This window comes from Trachymyrmex cornetzi, unplaced genomic scaffold, assembly GCF_001594075.2.
Source record: "Trachymyrmex cornetzi isolate Tcor2-1 unplaced genomic scaffold, Tcor1.1 scaffold5, whole genome shotgun sequence".
Lineage (NCBI taxonomy): Eukaryota > Metazoa > Arthropoda > Insecta > Hymenoptera > Formicidae > Trachymyrmex > Trachymyrmex cornetzi.
The window spans coordinates 842,404-869,570 of record NW_017299806.1 but is presented as its reverse complement, the minus strand read 5'-3'; the positions used below and the strand labels follow the sequence as shown (position 1 = coordinate 869,570).

General features: G+C 36.8%; 1 protein-coding gene across 1 annotated transcript in view; it reads left to right on the top strand.

The window, feature by feature from the left end:
- The window catches only part of LOC108765558 (agrin), a 51,594-nt gene extending 24,658 nt beyond the window's left edge, over nt 1-26,936 (top strand). The window contains exons 6-24 of the mRNA XM_018514322.1: nt 1,016-1,113; nt 6,425-6,554; nt 7,380-7,619; nt 8,557-8,853; nt 9,322-9,471; nt 10,703-10,963; nt 11,409-11,555; nt 11,899-12,135; nt 19,144-19,338; nt 19,983-20,156; nt 20,620-20,959; nt 21,280-21,507; nt 21,921-22,525; nt 22,931-23,342; nt 24,618-24,871; nt 25,210-25,306; nt 25,493-25,600; nt 26,167-26,344; nt 26,679-26,936. Coding sequence (XP_018369824.1) covers nt 1,016-1,113; nt 6,425-6,554; nt 7,380-7,619; nt 8,557-8,853; nt 9,322-9,471; nt 10,703-10,963; nt 11,409-11,555; nt 11,899-12,135; nt 19,144-19,338; nt 19,983-20,156; nt 20,620-20,959; nt 21,280-21,507; nt 21,921-22,525; nt 22,931-23,342; nt 24,618-24,871; nt 25,210-25,306; nt 25,493-25,600; nt 26,167-26,344; nt 26,679-26,936 — 4,409 coding nt within the window. The remainder of the gene's footprint in view (nt 1-1,015; nt 1,114-6,424; nt 6,555-7,379; nt 7,620-8,556; nt 8,854-9,321; nt 9,472-10,702; nt 10,964-11,408; nt 11,556-11,898; nt 12,136-19,143; nt 19,339-19,982; nt 20,157-20,619; nt 20,960-21,279; nt 21,508-21,920; nt 22,526-22,930; nt 23,343-24,617; nt 24,872-25,209; nt 25,307-25,492; nt 25,601-26,166; nt 26,345-26,678) is intronic.
- Nucleotides 26,937-27,167: the final 231 nt, after the last annotated feature.

The window sequence follows — 27,167 nt, the reverse complement described above, 5'->3', positions numbered from 1 at the left end:
TAATTACTAGGCAGTCACTAGACAAATTTATTGATATTACGAAATATTAGCTAGCGACTATCCAGTGACGAGTTAGAAATCTTATCTAGTTAATACTGTCTAGTGCCTAGATGGTAAATCAGATTGGTTAGATTCATTTCTGCTCGGGTACGATCTCCTATAAATCACAGGGAGAAGAGGAGACGATTTCCATTACCAATCTCGGATTCGCATTAGAAATCGGCCGAAACGTGCCGTAGAATTCGGTTTCGTGCATCGCCCGCTAGACAGCGATTTTGCGACGTTAGTTGGCTGTTCCACGGCTGGAATCATATGAGTTGTTACCCTGCGGCATGCACGCTGCATATGCATGCGTTCCCCCCCCCCCTCCCTCTTTCACCCCTCTTTCTCATTCTCCTTCATCCTCCGCCCCCGTCCCGCTCATCTCCAGTATGTGATAATTTTCCGCTCACAGTGTCCCATTTTCAAACTCGTTTTTAAGAAAGTCATCAGAGAGAAGTCATTCCGAACCGCGAGTATCATCGACACATCAACGTTAATGGGATGAATCTCTGTCTCATATTCTCTCTACTTATACTTCTCTTTCTCTCTAACGTCCTCCCTCACATCCGCCATTAATTTTAATAAATTCTAAAGATAATTTCGAGACTAGCAAGCCACTATACCATCATTCTTTCCACCCTTCCTCGACTTCTGCTGGCTCACATTTTGGTATCACCCATTGTCTCGACCACCCTTCTCTCCTCTCAGCCACCCATTCCACCCACTGCCATGAGAATTCCATTCGAAACGGACGCCGTTATGCAAATACGCGCGAGAATCTTTATTAATATGTTATCCTGAGGCAGTCCTCTGACCGGTCCGCTTCCGCCAGGAAAAGTGGCCAAGGGGTAGCGCGTGATTAGTAGCCTCAGCGAGTGTCACGAAACCAAAGGAATGTGTATAGTCGAATCTGCATTAAACTTACGTAAACGCTGCCATTATAGGGTTTCAATTGTCACCAATCTGTTCACAGATGGCTGCGAGAATAAGAAGTGCGAATTCTATAGCGAGTGCGAAAGCGATAACGGCGGAGAAGCTAAATGCATCTGTCCTTCAAAGTGCGAAACTACGGTAAGTTTGTGAAAATTGCATTAATAAAAAAATTCACGAATCTCTGTAATTGTGATAATTAATTTTAATTTTTTTGCGCGGTGTGTCTCAGATATCTCGAAGTTATCGAGCACGTTGAAAACAAAAAGTCTGCATTTCTATTTTCCCATATTTCTATGTGTAATATTACACGAGAGGGAAGAACTTGTTGAAATATCTAAAAATTTCGCTTTAAATATAGACGTTAAAATGATTTTGTTTTGGACCATCAAAATAATTATATAAAATGCTTAAACGTTGATAATAATACTGCAAGAGTTTTAATATTTCAGCAACCAGTTTGAACATCCTATACAATTATTTTGATGGTCCAAACAAAATTATTTTCAGATCTGTATCTAGCTGTATTTTTAGATATTTCAGTAAAATCGTTTTTCTGTGTATACATATATTGATAAAGCCATCACACGCAAATGCATTACAAATATTCTAATGAATAACGGGTAAATATATCAGGATAGCGTATGACGCGCTTATAGAATATTAAATTGAATGTTTGGATCGTTCAGAATTGTCATTTGCATTCGTGCCATTTCGATCACCGAAATTTTATAAATGTCATGCCTGTCTTACTTGTATTTCTGCGAAAATATAACGTTGAGACAAATGGCTGTCAATTCGAGATTGACAGCTTCTTGCAAAATCCCAAATTCAATAAATCATATCGACAATATACGTATATATTTTCCGTATTGTAATAATATTCTTTTAAATAAATATTTGGATTAATTCTCTTTATAACTGAAAAAGAGAGAAATCTCTTCTTTGCAGAATAAATGTGTTTGTAGTATTTTATAATTATTATAATAATTATAATGAAAATCAGTATTTTACGTTAAAGTCAATTGACGCAAAATTAACGAAATTCTGATAAATATTATACTTTGCGTTCTCTATAGGAAATATTCTGTATTTGTCCGATAAAAGATAATATAAATCATATTGCCGAATCGTTTTATCAAAAAATTTATAAATGCGTCAACAGACATATATAACGCAAATATTTAACGAGCATAAAGCAACATTCAAAAGACTCCACAGTAATTACGTGGAAAATTGGATTCCGATGAAATGAATTAGTTTTCATATAATGTCAAATTTCGTATGATATAGCTTATAATAATGCGGTAAAATTAAAAATATACATAAACACAAGACTCAATATATAACGAATAGTTTTCGAGCTGTGACGTATCAAATGTATAACTTGTGTTCAGAAAACACTTTCGTTCATCATAACTCAAGCATTATCCATTATCGAGCGTTTTATATCAATGGCATCTTTTATTCATCACATTATTAGTTACAACATATATAAAAACTATTTCATTTCACCCAATTTTTCATAATTGATACAAAGTCTTTTGCCTATATAAAAAAAAAGATTCTCCTATAATACTCCTTTATACGATTTCTCTTTTTTATCAATTCCGTCTCAATATAATAAATTAATCTAGCGATATTGATATAATTAATCAAAGATCAAAACCAATTTTTCTACCAAGAAAGAATGAACGCGGAATACGTTTCGAGATGCTTGTGGCGATTCGCCACGCCAGGGTTTGCTCGTTAGCGTAACCGACATAAAATATTCATTCACGATGATGAATGTCTTGCTCGCGCCTGCACTCGTATATGCATCCTCGGCTAGCAGCGATATTTCGCGTTTCCCCAAGATCGTTCAATGTTGCCCGCTGCAAGAGCAGAAAGCCGCTTCGTTAGGTGCCAACGTGAGAGGGAAAGAGGAACAAGAAGAAAGAAGAGATCGAGTGCATTTGCATACGCTATTTTCAGAACTTTCCATCAACGGCGCGGCGTTTCGCAACGCGACCGGTTTATTATATCCTTCGTTTGCGGCATGAATGACGTTTTCATGTTTCATTAGGCGACAATAGTCAATAGCTCTTTCACAAAACATCGAAAATTTCAGCGGTATTTCAAGGCGTCGCGACGTGAAGAACGAACAGAGAAACATGCGTGTGAAGAAAGAAATTTAATTAACATTTTGTTCCTCTTCGTTCACACAACTTTGTCGGGCGTCCGATGCGTTTCATCCTTTGATGCGTGCTATATGAATTTATTTAGCGAAGGAATTCTATGTAAATTATGACAAATCATTATTATGATAATTATTTTTGAAATACACAAAAATAATAGTTTTGCAGAAAAATTTAAAATTTGGCTTGATAGATCAATTTTATTGATCCAGAATAATTATATGATACTTAAACTAGTTGCTAGAATGTCACAACTTTTTACAACATCGCTTTCATCATACCTACTTGAATTTCCTCCATAATTATTTGGATGGTCCAACAAAATTATTTTTAAATCTGTATCAAACTAAATTTTTTAATATTTTAGCAAAATCATTCATTTTATGTATATATATGATACTTGCTATAAAGATTTATACGATCTGCATTAAAATCCTTGCGTCTGAGATTACATATCTAATGTATAATGAAAAATAATTTTATTATCAAACTTCCAACGAATCGGTTTATTTTCTCGCAATTTTTTAGATGATTCTCTCATGCTTATATTATTTCCGCTTATTTCATATAACTGCTTGATGGTACGATTTGATGCGCGCTGATACATTAAAATCCGGTTCGTTTCCACGGAACTTCAATCTCCGCGGATTTATTTGCCTATCCCGGATCGATTTCCGATAAATAATTTTTCGTATCCGGTTGCACGCGCGGAGATATTACAATCTCTTTCTCCTCCTATCTCTCGCGTTTCCCGGCCCGTCACGGCGATCCTGCATTCAGAATGGAAAGCATGTTGGTTCATCAAGATAGCGGCTCCGCGGAAAATTCAGCCGATTTCGACAGGCGATAGGCGAAGTGGCTCGGATTTCACGATTCGCAGAGCGTCCTGCTGACGAGACGGCGAACAATTCCGAATTCCTTCGATGTCCCTCCGTGGTCGTCCACGAGGAGACCTGGAGCGGAATAAGGGATGCATTCAACGTCGGGGAAAAAGAGTTGAGAAAAGGATTAGATTGGCAGGCTTCGTATTGGAACCTTGCGGACGACTTCTGCAGGGTACTGTTCCGGGAGAGGAAGTCCACTCGCCAGTCGGTCACGGATGCTTATTCGGGAGTATCAGTGAGTCGACGACGCGATCTCTCTGCCCACAATGGAAATTCCGAATTCCACATACTTCCTCGGAGAAACAACGTGAAATCGACCGCGACAGGTCGACAGGAAGTCGCTTAAATTATCAGAATTAAATATTAATTTATAATACGCGTTAAATTTTTTTAATATTTTTGTGCAAAACAATGGCTGCGTTCAGCAGAAAAAGCAGCTTTGCAACTGTTGTAAAATTCTTTAATATGATTGGTCTTGCCCTTAGTTCTTCACTGGATCTAAATGTATAAACCAATCATATTGTAGAATTTTACAACAGTTGCAAAGCTGCTTTTTCTGTTGAACGCAGCCATTGTGATAGAGTATTTTTTCAATCTTTTTCAATTTGCGGCATATTAAATAACTAGCTAAATTTGTCAAGATACATCATAAGACGCATGCTTCAGTGCTCAGCATAGATCTTTTATCAGATACTGTTAATACGAAATAAACAGCAAAGTTCTAAAGTTCTTTAGTTTTTATATTATTCTTTTATATGATTTTGTTGCAATGACAGTATCGTCGTTTCAATTAGAAAGAGAGTAACCAAAATATAATTTAAATAATTTTCACAATAAAAAAAACATTTTTACTATGTGTCTTACTCACTTTCTTATTTATTTCTAAATTTTTTCGCTTCATTTTACCTTCTCTTAAAATTTTTGTGACATATTTAAAGATCTTTTGCGACCCACCAGTTGAAAAATCCTGTGATAGAGAATCGGCAAAGTCATCGCCACACCCTTTCAGAATTAAGAGTTGCCATCTGCATGATGGATTTAAGCAGACAATTTTATTCCTAATTTGAGATAGAATAATTGTAGAGAACAACTCATACAATAATCCTCTTAATGAAACACGAACCACGAGCCCGCGTATGCACGCGGATTAACCTCAGAAAATGAGCTGACTGACGTCAATTAAACTTAACAGGGAGCCAACTAAATCGTGCGGACGTCTCTCTTGCCCTTTCTGTCTATCTCTTTCTCTCCCTCTCGTAGCGGAAACTTCACCGCAGCTCGCATACCGGATGTGGTTGCATTTTGAACGGCCGTAATAACCATCGTCTTTCTCATCAAAACGGCCAAAGCCATTCATGCGAATACCTTTCTCTCGAAATTCTGAATAGATCAAATGAATACTTTTTCCCAAAGGTTTATTTGCGTAATTATATGTATGTTACGTTAAATATTCCAAACGGAAGATGCAAATTATTAAAATAAATTATCAATTACTTCTGTGACAGTCACTGTTCAATAATTTACTGCCAATTTATCTCAATTAATTATGCTTTAAATATGAATTTATCATTCATTTATTTATCATTTATTTATCAGTTTAATAATTAGCAATTACATTCGCATTTTATAAATAATCAGAATTAAGATAGATTATACGCGCATGTGTTAATTGTGTTAATACACATTGAAATTATACATTGCATTTTCGCGAAAAAAATAATCGAGCCTAAATTCGATAAAGAACAATAGTTTACTGACCGTGCGATTTTTACTTGGACACCCTGTACATGCGCAACTGACCAATATAATTGTGGCAGGCAGCGAAGGGTGGCAAGTGCATGAAACGCGCGTGTAATAAGCAAACAAGAGGAGCTGCGAATATGACGGCAGAGCTAATTAAGTTTCGCTCTTTCCTATGCTGTTGCACAGCTCGACGACCCTTGTTCCTCTATTCCCTGCCCTATTCCCAGCCTCACCCTACTGTCCGTCAAACGCACCTCTGCATCCCTCGGCACTCATGTATCGCGCAACAAGTGAGACACGCACTCCCGCTTCCTCTTTCAACTTCTACTTTTAAATTTCCTTTGTTTCTTTTTATTTTACTCTCCATATTACCCTTTGCTGCTCCTTCGCCATGCATACGGTCTTGTTTTATCATTTTTGAGAAAAAATCTACGTTCCATATGAAAGCAAGGGTAGAAATGCAAGACATAAAGTAAATAGCACATTCCTATTTTAAAATTGTATATATTTTTTTTTTCTTTAGCGTCAGGTTTTATAATAGATATTATAAGACAAAGATTTTATTTTGAAAACTCTTACTCTCTTATATATATTGCCATAAATCCAATTCATTATTCAAATTAAATTCAAATTTGTAATTATATACAGGTGAAGGACCCGCCAGAGGCGGCAAAAGTTTGCGGTTCTGATGGTGTGACGTACGATAACGAATGCTCATTGAAAAGGGCGTCGTGCATGAACCAAGTCCTCATCAATATTAGCTACGTGGGTGCTTGCGGTAAGTAACATATATTTTATATGTCTTGCGAATGAGAGCTAATGCGATAAGTCCAGAAACCGCGATCAAGTAAAACGATTTTCTTTTTATCCTTTCTTTTCCACCGCAGTAGAGATTTACACAAAAGTACTGCGTATAATATTATAAACTATATAATATTATAATAAATACTATAAATAAAATGAACTATTTAATAAACATTATATTATATAAATATATATTACATCAATTATTAATTAATATTAATCAAAATTTTATTCCAAGAGTAAAGCACTTTTAATTCATTAAAGTATGTTTTACTTCACAAATTTTCAGACAGATTCTTTCGACATCTTAAAAGTTAGACTTTACTAAGAGTAAATACATACAACACGCGCGCGTATATCTACACTGTTAGAAATGTAACCTACATGTAAATGAAGCTGGTGGTTATGAGTGAAATTAAAAGTAATGAATGATTTAACTGAAAATTAAGTTACAGTAGTTACTTAAATGTAATGAACGTGTACATTAAATTTATGAAATTTAATGTACTTTTAATAAAATTTTATGAAAAGTACATTAAATTTTATGTACATGTACATAAATATACTTGTTAGTTACAAATACATTAAATTTAATGTAATGTCATGAAATTAAATTCAAATTAAATTCAATTATGTAACTTAAAAGTTAATGAAATTTAAGAACATTTCTAACAGTGTATATTCTTTTCTGAAAATTATAGTAATCCACCGAATTACTTGTTTTAGAGACTTAAGATGTATAGCAATAATCCGTCTATGTTGCGAGCTAACTAAAAAGAGAAAACTGAATGTCTTGCAGAATTGTGCGATCGCGACAGGGTAACATGCGACCACGGGGCGCATTGCGTGGCGGGTGTATGCGTGTGTCCGAAGGTCTGTCCGGAGAGCAGCGGCGAGCTTGTTTGCGGTAGCGACCTTAAAACTTACCGGTCGGAGTGCGAACTGCAGCAGGCGGCCTGCGGCAGGGACCCCAAGTTGTCGGCGTTGCACGTCATATTTTATGGAGACTGCTCCGAGAGATTGGTCGCAGCAGCATTGAGTACGTTACCGAAACTATACAGCCGCCTCTTATATCACACGAAATCCATTTGCGGAGATCCCTCCACAGTTAATTCGTAATTAACGCGAACGTGGAGCGAAACGCACCGAGTAAAATTTTAATGGCCAAAATACAGTAGCGTAAAACTTACGTGATCAAGCGTATACTTTAAAATCAACCGAAAGCACGTGCTATGTTTAACGCTTAGAGATACTTCGCGCTCTCTGTGTGTCTCTCAGACAATGTAACGAAAAACTATTACAGTTTGACAACGAGTTTGGACGTCTAACGTAACGCGATCCACAATCCCTTTGAACACAACGCTCGAGGCGTGAGATGCTTATGAAGTTCCAGAGACGTTTAGATATCTCTTGCATCTCCTCTGTAATCTTTAGACGTCGCTATTCCTTTATATAAGGCGACTGGAAACTCGCTCGAGTAGAGATCCTCTACTAAAAATCTGGACACGAGTCACAGTTTTGTATGCAAATAGGTTTAACAAAAATCTACGAGAAAGGACATACATTTACCATATTTTTCTCTTTACTTCTATTCTATCCTCTTTCCCCCCCCCCCCCCTCTCTCTCAGAAATTATTAAAACATTGTATATTACTTTTTTTAAATCGTCTCTCATCTTGTAATTTCACTCATCTGCTAAATGTTCTTAGAGACTTACCCTAGAATAATAAACGCTTTTATCTATCGATCTATCTATCTCTCTCTCTTTTTCTCTCTCAGAAATTATTAAAACATGACGAATTAATATGGCTTTCTCATGTCCAGACTCTTACTGGAGGGTCTCTAAGTGTTGAGACGCTCAAAGCGCCAAGATCCTCTAACGCTGATCCAAGTTAACCGCATGTCATTAACGATTTGCCTGCGTAATGCTCTAACGATAAACAGCTCTAACAGCCGCTTTCTAACCGCTTCTAACAGCGACCAAGTCGACACCCGCGGTGACTCGCGTGGTCACCACCATCGCCGACTTGACTAGCACGCAGGAGCGGGAGGCATGCAAGGACATTCACTGCGACTTCGAGGCGACTTGCGAGCTCGGCCCGGACAAGTTTCCCAGATGTAGCTGCAGATTCGATTGCGCCTCTATTTCACCGGAGAATATGCGGCCCGTCTGCGGCAGCGACCTCAGAATCTACTCCTCCCTCTGCGCCATGAAAATGGAGGCTTGCCAGAGGCAACAGGAACTCAGACTGCGACCTCTCGATCTCTGCCAAGGTTCGGAACTCTCGAGAAGACCAGTTAATTGAGACAACAGACGGACGAAGCTATATTTTAACAATTAACTCCCTACGCTTTTCTTGCGCTTTTTATGATGTTAACGAATTTTAACGTAAATTAACTCTCCGCTAGCCAAGTTGGACTTCGAAGTTACAGTCGAGATTTTAATTGTGAATTCTGTAGATAAATTTAAATCTGTAAAAAATAAGTAAAATACAATCTGACTTCTCTGATATAGTAAAAATTCATTGTTAAAGCTTTCACAAGTATATAATAATTTTTTAGATGTTTATACAATTCAGAACAATATATATATATATATAAACATTTTTTTGTATTAAGTTCAGAAAAGTGCAAAATTCCACATGGCCGATGAAGAGTTAACCAATATATAAATCGCTTTGTAAATTAATATTGGATAATGATACTAAAAATCTTTCTGCTCATATAACGATGTTCGTGCAGGCATGGAAGTCAAGCCCTGCAACGGCGATCCTCCGTTAGTGGACTCCGAAGGTAAAGAGTACGACTGTGGTAGTGGACCAGAACGCAAAGACTGCCCTAGCAATAGTTACTGCCATCAGACGACGCGATTCGCTCGTTGCTGCAAGAAAGGTTAGCGAGAAGAAGACTTTCAGTCCGATATCTGCTTAATGTCAAATGTGTTTAGACCAACACTTTTCGATTTTTTAATTCGCGGCATATTAACTAGCGAACCAAATTGATTGAGGTATCATTAAGTGCATACGCTCAGCATAAGTTCTTACCGCTAACATGACATATTCAGAAATAAACAGTACAGTTCTACAGTTTTAGTTTTAGTATTTTAAAAGTGATTTAAAAAATTTATTGCAACGGTAATATCGGTTTGTTAAAATGAAAATAAACACAATATAATTTAAGGACGTTCTCCGAAAAAATCCATTTTCTTTAGATTTTTTTGAAACTTACAGAATAAGCTTGTTTTAATGTCCTGAACATGTGCTTTAAAACTCAATACCCGGAGCGGGATTAAAAATCGAGATATTCCACTTCAAAGTTGAAGCATTTAAAATATATATACATATATATATATACATAGGGTCCCTATCTAAAACTTATTCTCGAAAGTGGTCTTTTTATTCACAGTAAAAAAGTTTTTCTTAATAATTTTTTGAAACAATGAGACATAAAACTTGATATCACAAGGCATAATTTGAAATTTGAATATGGCTTCCGATATTCGTTTTTAAGAAATCATTGAGCAAAGTAAGTAACAAAGTAACTAAAGTCACTATTTTTTCGACCGCGACGGCAGTAGCGAAGGTGGGAGGCATTTTATATTGTATAAAAAAACTTGTATAAACACATTAATACTTATGGAATATTTTATACTGTATAAAAGTGAAATAAATTTTCATAAAAATTTTCATAATAGTGACCACTAATGTGCTCATTAGGTTGAGCACAACTGCAGTCGGAGAACGTCCTTAAGTAATTTTCATAATTTTTATATTAAAATATTTTTTTATTTCGCGCTTTACTCATTTTTTTATTTAATTCTAAATTTTTTCGCTTTTTATCTTTTTTAAAATTTTTGCGGCACATGTAAAGATTATTCGCGACCAATTAATACCAATTGAAAAACTTTTGTCTAGATAAATATCAATGTTATATATATATCTGAATATGTGATATTATCGTTTATAAAAATTATCTTTAATATATGACAGTTTAATATTTCCGAAAATATCACAAAACCGTTCTTCACGAAATGTGATTCCCTCGACCGCAAGCAAGTTGCGCTGCAGGATCAACATGTCCTATAAGTTTCCGCGACGCTCACAGTTGCGTGTTTTTTTTTTAGTTCACGGTATCCAGGTGGTAAAATGCGTGGATTCGTGGCACGGCTGTTGTCCGGACGGAAAAACCGCCGCACTCGGCCCGGACGGTGCGGGCTGCCCGAGTTTATGCGGTTGCAACCGACTCGGCAGCGTGTCTGACACCTGCAACCCGGAAACCGGTCAATGCGAGTGTAAGCCTGGTGTGGGCGGTCTCAAGTGCGATAGGTGTATGCCGGGTTACTGGGGGCTGCCGAAGATAAGCGAGGGTCATCAGGGATGCATACGTAAGATTGGATCAGTATACTCCATGATTCTCCATTCACCGTAATCATTTGACGCGAGCGTACGTGATATGATACAGATACACCGAGAATGTGTCATCACAAGCATTTACGTAAAATATGTTCGCTGGGATATATTCCTCTCGTGTTTAGCAAAGCATGAAAAACTTTCCAGACTATACTACAATTCCAGATTATAATTCTTTTCTTCCACCATCAGATATAATTAAAACTGTAGTAAAAAATATAAAAATTTTTTTTGTACACTTTAGAGGGAAAATTTCATGCTAGACTCACGAAGTTAGCACACTATATTTTCAGTTTTTAATTTGTAATTAAGGATACGTGTAATTAGTCGACTCTGATATATTTATTCCTTATACACATTATAATCATTACGTGTCTGTGAAAAATTAATACAAATAAACGTTTTTTTTTTTTAACATAGCATGCGGCTGCTCGCTATTCGGTTCTGTGAGAGAAGACTGCGAACAAATGACAGGACGTTGCGTTTGCAAGCCTGACATCCAGGGACAAAAATGCACAATCTGCAACGATCACAACAAGATACTCACGACTACCGGCTGTTACTCAGGTATCACACCTAACAATAACCGTTTAAATTTTTCATTAAAAGCACCGGTTAGTAACTAAGATTTAATACCCTTCAATATCCTTGATAAAATAAAAATATAGAGTCAGAAGAAGATTCATTCTTCTAACTTGTTCCAACATTCAAACTCGAAAACGTAATTTTAAACTCGAGTCCCCTATAACTGGTCTCGTGTCAAACTCTATTTATTCCTCGACCGCCCGACGCTAAGATAACGTTCTAAGGTCTGCGAGGTAGACCTGACGGTATCCCGGGACGGCAACGCGGTCTCGCAACGACGGCGTAATTTTATTAACGCCGCGCTATAATCCGCTTTACTCCGCAGCGGACATGATACCGCCTGTACCAACGAGCTGCAACGAACTGGAGTGCTACTCGGGCGGCCACTGCACGGAGATCGGCGGCGTGCATTGCGTCTGTCCGTCCGCTTGCCCGGCGGATGTACCATCCGTGCCGGTATGCGGCAGTGACGGGCAGACCTACGACAACGAGTGCGAGCTGCGGCTCTACGCGTGCGGCCACCAGGCCGACGTGGTCACGCAGGCCTTTGGCCATTGCAGAGGTGGGTTCACTGAACGTACTCCGCCGAACAGGTCGCTTTTCATCCTGCGCTACTGAGAAAGAAACACACACACACACACACGCAGCCCGAACAATACGTCCGAAAATCATGAGAACCACGGGCAGCTTCTAACAAAATCGTATACCCCTTAGATAAAGAAAAAACTACAAATAATGCGGTTGCCAGTCAGCTCGTAGTTAGATTGATGAAATCGATGCTCGTAACTCGTAGTCGAGAAGAGTATGCCTAATTGTGTAGCGATGTTAACAGAGAAAAACGCGTCGGTGATAGGATATTCCAGAACAGAACTTTTGAAACGATTCACTGAACTTACAAGAAGAAACGAATAGCCCGTTGAACGTAAAACTAGTCTCCGAACATACGAAACTGCGGTATATTGTTGTAAGTTGAGTTGCTCCAACAATCTGAATTATTATCTGTGATTCGGCGACTCATTCTGTAAATTAATCAGGAGAATTTAGATAACCGCGTAACTAGGACCAACAGATGCAATCATCGCTCAGGAGTTATTAGGAGATTTGTACAATAGGGAAGAATTTAAGTATACATGGAAATAATTGTTACCGTCAAGACCAGAGATCCTTCGAGGACAACCTGATAGAATCGTAGCCTAATAAAGCAGTCGGACGGCCGCGCACAACTCTGTGACATCGGCTTATAACAATTTAGATTGTTCAAATAGAGGACGTTGTTAATTGCGAGAGAGATTGAGGGCAAGATAAAGACGAGACGGCGGCGTTAGGAGATTCTCTCTTCATGGAGAAGTCTGATTAAAAAAATGCCCAGCTTACCCTAGAAGAACTAACTAGTAGTCCACTTTGTATATCTAAACGTTATAATAAACTCATCAAGTTTCTACTAACATGTATATATATGTTTGTAACCCCCGCACCCGCAACCGCACCCGGAATCACCGCAGCTACTTTGCTTGCTTTCTTAATCAACACGTTCTCGTTTTCGTGAATAACACTTGTAATTAATACGAATCGCGGCGAATGTAACAGTCAGATTGAAAGTAACTCGAGAAAGAAAGGAAGCAAAGTAACCAAATGGACTTGTGTTCAAGTCGATACATATTCGCAAGATAATTTACTTGTGACGAAAGTGTCGTAATCGAAGCGATCACATAATTACTGCGATCGCCATTCGAGACTCACCACAGCACTAATAATTTTAAATAAAAATCCGATATGCAAGAAGGTATAAAAATGATAAATGATGAAATTAATAAAGGAGATGATATACAAACAAAACAATAAAAAAAAGAATAAAGTAGGCTAAGAGTCATACGGATAGAATGATTAAAGCATAAATAGGTATATTCAAATCTATTTATTAACATAAGTTAATAAGACGCAGAATGTATAATACATTTTGGTTCGTTTGAATATTTGAGCGATCTTCAGCATAAAATAATAAAGATAAAAAATACCGTGATATGGTATAAGAAATCTCAGTCTAATGTCTGATTATAATTCTTATAATATATCACAGTATTTTCAACCAAATTATATGCTAAAGATAACTCAAATATGAAACGTACACGGATAGAATGATTTTACAGATTTTACAAGCATGATGAACGATGCTGCAAAAACTTTTGACATTCTGGCAATCAACTTGACGTCCTGTATATTTATATTGATGATTCAATAGAATTATTTTCAGATCTAAATTTAAATAAATTTTTAAATACTATAGCAAATCCATGTACAGTCTGCGCTAACTTATGTATAATAAATTTGAATATATTTGTACACTAACATCCGCGTGTGACTCTTGTTAACAATAACCCATGTTTGTTCTTTTCATATTGTTTTGTTTGATTTCTAAAGTCCATTTTATTTGTTTGTTTGAAAAATATACTAAATTTAATTATTTTATTTAATTTTTAATTATTGTTCCAATTAGTTTTTTTTTAAATCACACATACGTTTGAATATGTGACATATTTATATCTCTACATACATTTGGCCTGCGATTTTCGAGGTTTGTCACTGTAGTTTCTAAATCGCTCGATGATTTATTGCGATTACTTGGAAGCGATACGGAAGCGTAGCGAGAATGTAAGTGTGCAACTAGGTTCACTCGGACGGAGTCGTGTTAAAGCATCCCCGGAGGTGTACCGACCACCGCGTTCGCACATAAAGAAAGTTGGCGAACGTTAACTCGCGAAACTGAGCGAGCACCGAAGGTGGTTTTAACTAAATCACCGCGGACTTCCAGCGTGATCTCGTCTTAAGTGGCGCCCGTGGGACGTGTCTCCAGAAGAGAAGAACCGACATCCAGAACGGTAACTAGCGGCAGTCCGGTGGTCCAGCCGCGAGCATTAAACCCGCGTGACTCGCATAACTCTCTTACTCCTCTCTCTCCCTTTACGCCTCCCCGCAAAGAGATACGGCCAACAAAGTTTTATCCGAAATTGTCAGTCGTGAGAGTTTTCTCGGTCGGCATTGTTTTCTTCGTCCAAAAAAATCAAAAAATTTCAGTGAAAGATATCGTCATATAGAGAAAATTTTTTGTAATTATTAAAAGAAAAACGACACGGAGAATGACTGAATGTCCGTCGTCGATTAGTAAGATTTATGGAAAAAAGATTTTGCTAAAGTATCTAAAAATTTAGCTAGATATAGATCTAAAAATACTTTTCTTGGACCATCAAAATAATTATCTAGAATGCTTAAAGTCTGTTGACGACAATGCTGCAAAGTTTTAACATTCTATGAGCAATCAATTTGAACATCCTGCATAATTTTGATGTCCAAACAAAATTATTTTCAGATCTATATCTAGTCGACTCTCTTAAATTAAATTTTAGGTCTAACAAATTTTTAAATTTAATTAAATTTATGGTTAAAGTTTTGGATACTTCAATAAAACCTTTCAGGTAAATTTAATTAAAATTTTGGTTAAATTTTTAGATATTTCAGCAAAACTTTCCGTGTAGCAAACAATAGTCTACGTCTCGAAGGAAAAACGCGAAATGTAGTTTACAGCGGAGAGACTTTTTACCATTTATTTGAACCCCCCTTTGTTTTCGAGCTATAGAATTATGTTGTCCGAAAACTCGAAACTTTCCCGCGTGATTACTCTGGTGCTCACATAATCGATCTCTTCCCGCGGCAATAGATGTAATGAGCGTACGCATCATTAGCGAGAGTTCCTCAACTAATTACAAACAAGCCTGGAAAGGAGACCGCCGCGATCGCGATCTAATTTTGCGGACCGTTGATTATTCCGGCATTAAATTCGGAGCCCGGACTCAATCAGGACTGGTGAATCTAACCCACGCCGCGATAAACCATGCAAAAAGTACGGAAGAAAGAGAGATCTTCCTACCGCCATCTCACTTCCTCCACTTCCACGTCCTTTCCTTCCTCTTTCCTCGCACTTCTCAAGATATATTCCGAACCCCTGACGAAGTTCGCGGAGCGAAACGTCAGAATCTATTAAAGTCTCCGGCTCGCCCCGCGAATCCCGACCCCTTATTTTCGATTGCTCAGCCTCCCTCTCATCCTCCCTCCCCCATCACCTCTACCCCGAACCTCCCTCACTTTCAGCCGGTCTGGGTTCTCTCGCTGAAAGTCAATCTCTTAAAAAGTTCTTCTTCGGGGCTCGTCCTCCGGAGTCAAACATAAATCAGATTACGCCGTCTTCGCGGATTCCTTCCTCTCTTTCGCTCCAACTCTCTGTTTTCCTTCTCCTCGCCCCACTGTTTCTTCACTATCTTCCCCTCGACTTCGCTCTAGCAGTTTCATCGAGTGTACGCCGACTTCACTGGGTGGTCACGGGGTTCCTTACCGTTCGACGTACCCTTCTTGTCCGCCTCATCCCCGTCAATGCATCAGGATCGAAGTTGGCGACAGCAAGAGGGAAGGGGGGGAGGGGAATTGGACGACAGGATGATGTGGACGCCGGCACTTTGGATCCTGGTAAATAATGCATGCCGTAATTTCTTGTGACGGCTGGTTCTTTCGGCTTTCTGTGCGAAGGAAGACCATACTACGTAGTCTATCCTTCCGGAGAATTCTGCAGACCGACGGCGGATGACGTAGTTGCCAGATATCCTGCGAGTATACGATACGCTTGATGCAAGCGCGAGTTACGATGATCGCGTTACTATCGAAAAGCGAGGATATCGAGGTCGCGTACTGGGATAACTGAAAGGAAGACGGGTAGATCACGGATGCGACCGACGTTTACTTTTTCATGTGAAAATGTTCGTATCGTCAAAGGAACATCCTGAAATAAATTGCTACAGAAAAAAAAGCAATAAATCAATATAGCACAGGGGTTAGTATTATAATCTACTGTATCATGAAAACTTGAGTTCCCATGTTCAACAAATTGCATAATCCAGCTTTTGTAATATTAAACGTATCTTTTAATATTAAAAAGCTCCGTTTTAACTGATGAGGAAATTAAAATGTAACGTTCGTTTCGCGAAAAAAAGTTTAGATCTAGAAAATCTTTCCGAACTTGTTAGAAAATATTAATTCACTGCTACACGTTCTGTTAAAGAAAAGAACGGAAAATCCAATTAATGGATTAATTCTAAGCGGAAAAAATCGTAAAACTCGTAACGTGTTCTCGTAAAGCTTGTAAGAACTTACGACTAGTATTCTAACTTTATGCGTATGTAGCGTTAGACGATTATTCGTAAATATCTACGATTTCTTATAAATTTTATGCTAGTAAAAAGCTGTTTGTAAAAATATTGTAATATGTACTTAAAAATTCTTACAAGTCTTTCAAGAATATGTTATGAGCCTTACGATTCTGCTTAGAATTTAGGCATCTTTTAGTAATCAATCGATTCCTATACGTTCTCAACTGACAGCGTGTATAGCTTTGTTAAAGCAACGTCTCATTAGGCGTCTACATTAAAAAAATACCCATCAAAGCAGAAATTGATTCGCCGGTTGTAAAACGCCAGATCATATTTCCACGTCGTAAATCATATTTCTCACCCCTCTCGTCGCCGGTCGGAGTCCTCATCCCTTAAATGGACCGAAGCCGCTCCGGAAGAAGAGAAGAGGCGGGAATGTTCACAGCAGTGACAGCGCGAGAGAACGAGAAAAGCTCGTTGTCACAACGGAAGTAAATAAACGAATCGATTAAACGGAGACAAATAAACGGATTGTTGAATGCGCGGGAGAGCGAATTCGGAAAGAGAGGAAAGTTCAGAGTCCGAAGGGTGAGAAAGAGAGAGAAGGGCGGATGGCGGGCAATTGTTGAGAAAAAAATAGTGGAAGTCCTCGACGAACAATAACAGGAAACAACGCGGCAATTGGAAAGTAATTAAAACCCCATTAAGGCCGTTGCGACTCCTGTTAACAGTTTCGCGTTACGCCGCGCCGATAGAATTAGCTTTTCGATTTTCATTATTTAGAGGAACGCCGCCGTCTCGCCATTGTCGCGCTCATCTTCGGGCGTCTGGGTGACGCAAATCCTTTTCACGCAAATGGATATAATAATAGAAATGAAATGGGATAATTTTATAGAACGCACTGTGGATTTCTATAAATGCCCTGTGGAGATTGACGTTGCTATGAAGCTATCGCGGTCATATATAACTTGATTTCAATCTAAAGCGTTAGAATCTAATCTGAAGATAAAATTAATTGAGAATACAAAGTCAAAACACGGCACTTGATTATGAAGATGTAAATGATATCCTATACTATAATATCCTAAGATTAATTGAAATAGAATACCCCTTTATTAATTCTTCAGCGACTATAACTCGATTTATAATTTCCATAAAATTTTGTGTAACATTATTTCCATTTCCTATAAGAAGAAAAGCGAAAATCTGCCGGATTAAAGCTAAAAAATAAGGGGCTGCATTTATTCGTACTTATCTCGGTATAAAGAATGGTATTTTTAAAACAAATCATTTTATGGAAATGAAAGAGGAAAAGAAAGAAAAGTAGAGATACGGAGCGCTATGAGTAGCGAGATTAGAAAGCAGCTCCTGAAGGTTCTCGAGTCTCTCTCAAAACTTTCGGATATAGCTTTCAGAATCGCAACTTAAATCATTATGGAAAACTCAACGGGCGCCTCCCACGACGGTTCCTTCCGCTGAGATTTTTCGTTAAGCACGAACGAAAACTTAGGTTGGTCTATGAGAATTACTCGAGCTCGAGCAAAAATTAATCTGAACTGAAATTTCATTCATTTTTTACTCTCTTCTCTGGTTTATATTTTTTTATGTAATCTTTTTTACATCAAATAAAATATGTATGCCATAATGCGGGTTTTATCAACAAAAGCAAAATGAAGAAATTATTATTTTTTGCAAATTTCTCTCTTCCAAAAAAAAGACTGGAGTTTTGTCTCGAAATTAATTAACAGAGATCCAAGCAGTGGTAAAAATTTTCTCTCTGTTACAATTTTACAATCATATATATTCACAAACGTCGCCATCGTTATAACTTTTAATGAGGAAAATTAAATATTTCTTTCTTTTTTACGTGATAGAATTTCATTCACCCACATACACATACACCACACACGACACGCACACACAGTTCGCAGCGACAAAACGCGAATCTTGTTTGGTGGATAATATGCCACATATGATGCTGATGGAAATCGATTTTTACAAAAACATAACTGATTAGATATAATTATAATCCATTTTTTTTACTGATATGTTCTTTTATCAAATTGTTTATATAATATCTTTTATATATTTATATAATCTCTTCAAAATATTTTTAATTAATTTTTTTCTCTTCAAGCGATAGTACATATAGATGATAAATGAAATATTATAATAACGCACATCTAAATATATCTAATAATAATCTTTTTTTTTTATTAAATCTCATTAATAGTTAATGTAAAAAAAAATCATATTTGATTCAAAAAGAACCTTATAATAAATATTTTTGATTATAAGCCTTGAGATGAATAAAACTTTTGATGAAGAATGTGAAAAGGGAAAATGATGAGGAAATGGGGATTCACGAACATTTTCAGACGATCCTATGGTTAATACGGACTTCCCCGTTAAGAGATACACAGCTGTACAGTACACTCAACCAGCGGCCGCCATTTCTCCATTGTCCAAATCCACGCGGCATCTTTTGGTACCCGAGCCGGACCCACGATATTATTACACCCATCGAGCTCATCAAGAAACCATCACCATCGACAGAGATAACTTAAAACATGGTAAAAAGAAAAGAAACGTCCACTCTTTTCGAAACTCTTCATGAGACTTTTAATCTTGTATTTTTTTTCAGAAAAAATGAAATAAGTAAAAAAAATTTAATTTATTCTTAAGAAAACATTATTAACTTCCTGAGCCTATAATTCTTATCAAAGATTTTGAAACATTTTAAGATATAAAACCGATTACTAAATCATTTTATCGAAACAACTGACCAGATAAAATAATGTAAAGTACTACTTTATTAACCATGTTATTGATTTATTGTTAATTGTGGATTAACACGATCAAAACGTTAATGCTTCAAAATTGCTTGCAACGCTTGAAATGTGGCACGTTTGATAATACTTGACAATGCGAAAATTGCAGAATATATTTAATTCTATAGCTATATTAAATAATTCAAAATTCATTGCGCATTTAATCGCAGAGTTCAATGAATTAGTTCAATGAACTAATATTAATTCAATAGACTGATATAAAGTTTGTTGAGAGATAAAATTATCAAAGTTGTTTATCTTTCCCAGATCGTCTTAGGAATTAATTGGCAAAAGTCCTGGACGATTAAAAAATTTATTTTTTCCTAATAAAAACTTGAATTATTGATTGTCAGTGAAGGGAATGATGAAAAATTTAACTTTTACAGGAGTAGCTGCAGTGTATCGACCGACACCAGCAACGATTCGAGTAGTCACCGCTCTATTGGGTGATCTCTGCAACGACGACAAGGATTGCACTATACCGAACAGCGAATGCTCAAAGGGCGGCTGTATCTGTTCCGAGGGCTACGCGGAAACCAGCGATCGGCAAGAGTGCTTCGGTAATGCCTATTTCTATAATGGAATGGATTAACTTTAAAATTTTTCTTTAATTTATTTTTTATCCTTTTTTAATTTTTAAAACTGGTAAAAGTAAATTCAACCATAATTAAAGTTAATCTACATTTTGGGAAAATAGGTCTACAGAAAGTCTCGATTAATTATTACTTTTCACGATTTTTAAATTTTTCACGTAAAACACTGTATCGATTAAATCTTGTATTAGTGATTTTTTATATTATTTATTAACGCGTTCGTTGAAAATTATTCAGATAAATATTAATTATTAATAATAAACATGGTTAAAATTGAGAGATTTAAAAAATTTCAAAGTCCTGACTCTTAATTCGTCCAGCTTTTTTTATATTCAATCACTCACAAGCTCAGCTCCCAGGCGGTAAATTATCAATGTCATCGTGATCAGATGAAGATTAATTTTCGCCTAATTGCTATTCAATTGTTTAGCTAATTATGTTCCGGTGACACCGACCCAGGAATTTCGCGCGTGTCTTTCTTATCCCTGCCACATGACTTCGACCTGCATCGATTTGCCCAGCGCAACTTTCGTTTGTATCTGTCGACCAAATTACACCGGGCTGCTTTGTGACGAGGAGATCAACAAACGGGATTATGAGATACCTTCCTTTGATGGCAAAAGCTACGTAAGGATGAACCGGCTGAAGGCGTATCACAAATTCAGCATCGAGGTCGAGTTTAAAACGTATGCGGACAACGGAATCATACTGTATAATCAGCAGAAAAATGACGGCTCCGGCGACTTTGTCTCGTTGGCCATTGTCGACGGGTTGGTATCTTTTATTATAATTATCAAAAAAAAATATACATTTTCTGAGGAAAATATATACAGCAATCCAATTCTTTTACCTTGTAACTTTAATTTCGAGATACTTATTAAGATAACTATTAATTTAATTTCGAGATGTCAAGATAATTATAACGCTTTAAATATCAAGATGATCATGTTAACTATATAAAATTGATTGACGTAACTATTTGACAGTGACAAAGAATATAAAAGCGAAAAAAAATACGTAAAAACTTTCTGTTGAAATTAATGACTGGTGCATCTAATTTGTGGAGCTCATGAATGATTGTGTGCTTCAGATACGTGCAGTTTAGATATAACTTGGGCAACGGACCCGTGGTGCTCGCGTCACCGGAAAGAGTAACCATGAAGACTTTTCATAGAGTGGCGGCTAAAAGATATCATAAGGACGGAGTATTAATTTTCAATGACGGCGAAGACGTGGCCGGACAAAGTCAAGGAATGCTGAAGTCTTTGGACTTGAATCAGGATACTTTCATCGGAAACATGCCGACTAATTATACCAAGTAATATTTTATAAAATGTTATACTATTAAATAAAAGAGAGGCTTCCTCATATAAAATTATTAATTTTTCCAAATTTGTACTATTTTTTATATATTATTAATCTTAAATCCTAAAAAAGTTTTAATATTTATAATAAATTGTCGAAGTTATAAGTATTTAATCTCAAAATTCAATAAGCCAAGTAAAGATTATTTTTGTCATTAAGAAGGTCTTCGATTTTGTTATTAAGAAACTCATCTTCACCATTTTATGTCTCAAGAATTATTTAATTCAAACTTTATCGAAGTATGAACTAGCTGTCTCTTTAAATCAAGAAACTTTTCTTAACTCTTGAAGCAGTATCTCCCACTAGATTTAGATATTAAATAATAATAAAATAGAATACCTCTAAACATAAGAAATTTCTAAACAGGGTCTATGACAACATCGGCACCAACCATGGACTCCTCGGCTGCATACGCAAGCTGAAAATCAATCGAAACAACATAGATCTCCACGTGGGTCACGATAGGGACGTTCTCGAGAGTTATCGCGTAAAGGAATGCGGCGACAATGCGTGCGCTAACCTTCCTTGTCAAAACGGTGCGACATGCCAACCGATCTTCGAAGAAGACCTATGTAACGGCCGGGATTGCAGGAGATTACAGAAGAGGGGTAAAAACAAGAACAGAGGTGGCAACGGCAAAAGCGGCGGGGTGAACATAGTCAGATGCAAGGGTTCTCACTGCACGTCGATTGATCAGAGAAGGACCAAGAAGAATGCGAGAAGAGGCGAATACGTTTCCGAGCTGCAGTACGACAAAAATTACGATCACGGCAATTATGCGGTGGAGAAGTACGATCCACCGGACTACAGGTGTATATGCCCACCGCAGTTCACCGGCAGAAACTGCGAAGAATCGCTGGACCCGTGCGTCGGCGAACCCTGCCAAAACGGTGCCACTTGCGACATCCTGCCGCAAGGAGGATATGTGTGCAAGTGTCCGCCTGGTAGAACTGGCGAGCATTGTGAGATCCGTAAGTACAACAATATCTGATTTCTAGAAGAAAACACCTTTTTTCCTGGTCAATCTCGTTTCTTCTTTTTATTACAAATAAATATTAAGCTTCCAATATAATTTCAAAAAAAAATGTTAAAACAAATAAGCAAAGAAGCACCGAATATGATCAAGACTGATTAAACTTGATGCCTAATAATGTTTTTATATGTAAATTTTGTTTATAATTAAAAGATATTTAAAAAAAAAAATTATATGTATAGAGTCATATTATGGGGCACCAAAATCTAGCCTCGATAGTATTTGGCGTTTCTTTATTCAGTTGATTTATTCGTAGTGATCGCTAATTTAACTTATTATTATTAGAAAGTGTTAGTGTCTTACGTTTTATGATTTACTAAATTATTTTTATTTATTTTTTCAGTGGACGCCGAATTGACGGAATTGTTGATTCCCGAGATGAACGGGAATGGATTTTTGGAGTTGCCCTCTCTGGAAGGTGTCGCGAAAGCGTTCTCCATCGAATTATGGTTTCTCACGCGCGCAAATGACGGCCTACTACTGTACAACGGTCAACTGAATAATGGCAGGGGCGACTTTATCAGTCTGAATTTGGTTCACGGTCGATTGGAGTTCAGATTCAATCTCGGTAGTGGTATTGCGAACATTACGTCGCCGGATCCGATCAGTCGGGATATGTGGCACTGCGTGAGGATTAACAGACTCGGCAGAGAGGGTGTTCTTCAGCTTGACGACGGAACCGTCGCCAGGGGATTGTCTGGAAGTCCTCTTACGGAATTGAATCTGGAAATGCCGCTTTACGTTGGTGGTGTCAAGTGAGTTATTTTCATTAAATTACATATTTACTTTTTATTATTGTTCTGCACTGAAAAAAAAGTCTAGTTATAGCTATCAAATATTGAGTAAAATAGTTTCAACTAAATGTTGAGGTAATATAACTAAACATAAGTTTACCTTTATAAATATTTAGTAAATATTACTAAACAATATTACCAACGGTAATACTTACTATATATTTGTAAAGGTAAACTTATGTTTAGTTATATTATCTCAACATTTAGTTGAAACTATTTTACTCAATATTTGATAGCTATAACTAGACTTTTTTTTATATTACCTCAACATTTAGTTGAAACTATTTCACTCAATATTTGGTAGCTATAACTAGACTTTTTTTTCAGTGTGCTCATGGCTCTAAATTAGAGTATATTTTTGAGATCATATTGTTATACTTATCCATACAGCACAGACCTCTAAGGAATATCCTAGAGACGTCTAGAAAACGTTCTAAAGACGTTTCTAGAATGTCCCTCGAATAAAGTGTGTTGTGTGGAATTATTAAATTTATTATTAATAAAAACAGCATCCATCATACATACATTCTAACGTTCAATTATTGTGTTATAAAAAATAAAAAACAGAGAATTATTTGAAAGGCATAAAACCACAACGCAAGATGTTAGACGCTATTATTTTATATTTCAATCGAATTACATTAATCTTTCAATTGATTACACTTGAATAAACGTTTCGGTCTTCCATTAGACCATCTTCAGTATTAACATAATTTTCCTACGCATATGCATATATTCGACAAACAATATTGAATTTAAAACACGTTATATCGTATAAAATTGATCACGTCAAAACGCTCGTTTTGACGTAAAATAAATAAATTTTTTTCAGAAAAATTAAACAGTGTAAATAGTCCAAATTTTGTTTCGTCTTATACTCCAGTAGAATTTGTCTAATATTACGATTAATGAGATCATCCACGATTCGTCTTTAATTATTGCACACAAAGTTTCCTGATTCTGTGTTACAATGAACTTCCAATAATATTCTCGAAACGTGAAAAACTGTTATCACAATTCAACGAGTGAAGACATAATGTTGACATAATCAACATTGTCAATACATGTCTTACATCTTGCGTTGTGGTTTTATGCCTTTCAAATAATTCTCTCTTTTTAATTTTAACCACGTATTGACTCTTAGTTGTTTATAAAAAATAAATTCACGTCACTGATATACTACCTGAAAAACGAACGATATATATATTATATGTATATGATTGTTTGTTTTCATAGACATTGGCGAGAAGTTCACCGCCTGTCCGGAGCCTGGACCGGATTAGTAGGCGCCGTACAGAGACTAATGGTAAATGGCAAAACATATCAGAACCTCGCCGTGAATGTTACTCAACACAACACGGAGATTTACGACGGTCTACCGTGTCCCAGCAACGAGAACCCTTGCCATAACGGCGGAGTCTGCCTTCCGCTATTAAATAGTTATCTCTGTAAATGCGCTAGCGGTTACAACGGCTTGCATTGCGAATTCTGTAAGCATTTTCTTCGCAATTTCATTATTTCTCAATTTTTTTGTATCTCTCTACATATATAATATTCTTTTGTTTCCTCATTCATTCTTAAAAAAATTTTTAATCCATTTATAATATATATTGTTTAAATTTATTTAAATCTCCCTATATAATATTAATAATCGTAGAAATATACTCGATAGTAAAATAGATTTTTTAATAATCTAACATACTTAAATATTACGTGCTTTTTATCTTTAGAAAATTAAAACATGTTCTAACTTTTGATCAATTATATCGTAATTATTTCAAATTTATAGTTTTAGAAAAAAAATTTTAAACACAAATATTTCTTTTAGTTATGGGCTACGATGTGTCCGGCACCGAGATATCGGAGCGACCTGTACGCTTCGAGGGAGATAATTTCCTGCAATTTAAACATCGCTACGGAAGAAGGTGAGTAATACTCAGTTAGAATTAACCAAAGAAACGACGACCGAAACATTAGATCAGCATATCCTCTAGGATGTTTGATTAGGTGCACTTAAAATTAGTAACTTCGGTCGCTCAACGACTAGGCTAATTAGCATTCCCGACTATAACTACTGTCACTAACCTTCTGATTATGTAACCACCAACTAGTACTAACTCGACTAACACTACCCTCGGCGAGTACTTTGAAGAGTCCTACTCCGACTACGACTTGGAGGAGGACAACGACTACGAGTACGACAATTACGATTACACGGAGTAAGTTTTCTAGAAAATGGAAAATGGCTGTGTGATGTACTCGTTTGAGGGATAGATCGATTTTCCTGTTCGCGCATGGTAGTGTTATATAACAAACTCTGATAATCACATTCCTGGCAATCACTCTGGCGGAGCCAATTATTTGATTGCGTAATAGGGAATGTAATTGACATAGAATCGACGTAACATTGTAATTATGGATACAATTAGATGGGCTTCTCATACAGTAACTCTTGTCAATGGCACAATTGTCGCATATTACGCAAAATATATAGTATATAAAATATTATTTTAATAATATCGCAATCTTATTCCCTTTCTATTTGATACGTAAAATTTAAAATTTAAAAAACCAACGAAGGCGGATAAAAAAATTTTAAAAGGACTTTAAAACTTTTTCATAATTTTTTTATATTTATTAATTTTTTAACTTCCCATCTGAGCGTACCTTAGTGTAAAAAAGTACGTAGATTTGTAGTGTAAATTATTAGCATGTGTTTAGCTTTGAAATTGAAATAAAATTTTCTTTTTAATGAATATCTGTTATTACGAATACGTTCGTTCAGACGCAGAGGACAGCAATCGAACAAATTTGAGCTGCGGCTAAGGACGATACATCCTGACGGTCTTATCGCGTGGGTGGGAAGAGGAAAATTGGAGCACCTCTTTTTGTCCCTGCATGATGGTCACGTGGTGCTCACTTATAAGAGCAAGATTGATGAAGAAATATCCGTAAAGAGCAAGGTAAGCGCGCTGTTATATTGATTTAATAGATATCACTCTCCTTTTTATTTCTACTCTCCGCTGCAATTTTATTAATCTTTCCTCCTCTTTTTACTTTTATATTCCTTTTGATGTTATACAACAAAAAGAGAATATATGAATTGAAAATATTATATGTCAATATAATACAAATAATTTTAATGATACAAATATATTACACTAAATCTTTCGAAAACAAAAATAGAAAATGATCACATTGACATCTTCAAATTCTAATATTAATCAATATGATTATCTTTCCAAAATTTCCATGATTTCTCACTATGGTTATTAATATTGTATTATATAATTGCAGGAGAGGGTGGACGACGGAGTCTTCCATCACATCCGAGCGTCCAGACGACGAAAGGCATGTACGATTCAGATCGACGAGAATATGCCTGTCAAAGTCTCGATGGAAACAACGTTACTGACAACCAACGGCAAGGTTTTCGTCGGCGGCAAGCCTGGCCATCGCGGCATCAAGGGCTGCGTAACGGACTTCATCGTCGACAAACGACGGCTACAACTCGCTAGACGGAAGATCGACTTCTGCCACGACAACGACGTATGATAACGAACCCCGAGTCCGACGATCGTCAATGCGACGTCGATATCAGAGAATCTCGTCGACCCGATGACATCACCATCGTCGACGACGAGTTGATCGCGCGATGTGAATGCGAGCCCTTCACGCATAAATCGCACGCGGCGGACCAAGATCGACGATCGCCTAAATATCAACAACGACAAGTACGATAACGTATCCTGACGATCGTCAACCCCATCCCACGCCGTTGGAGAC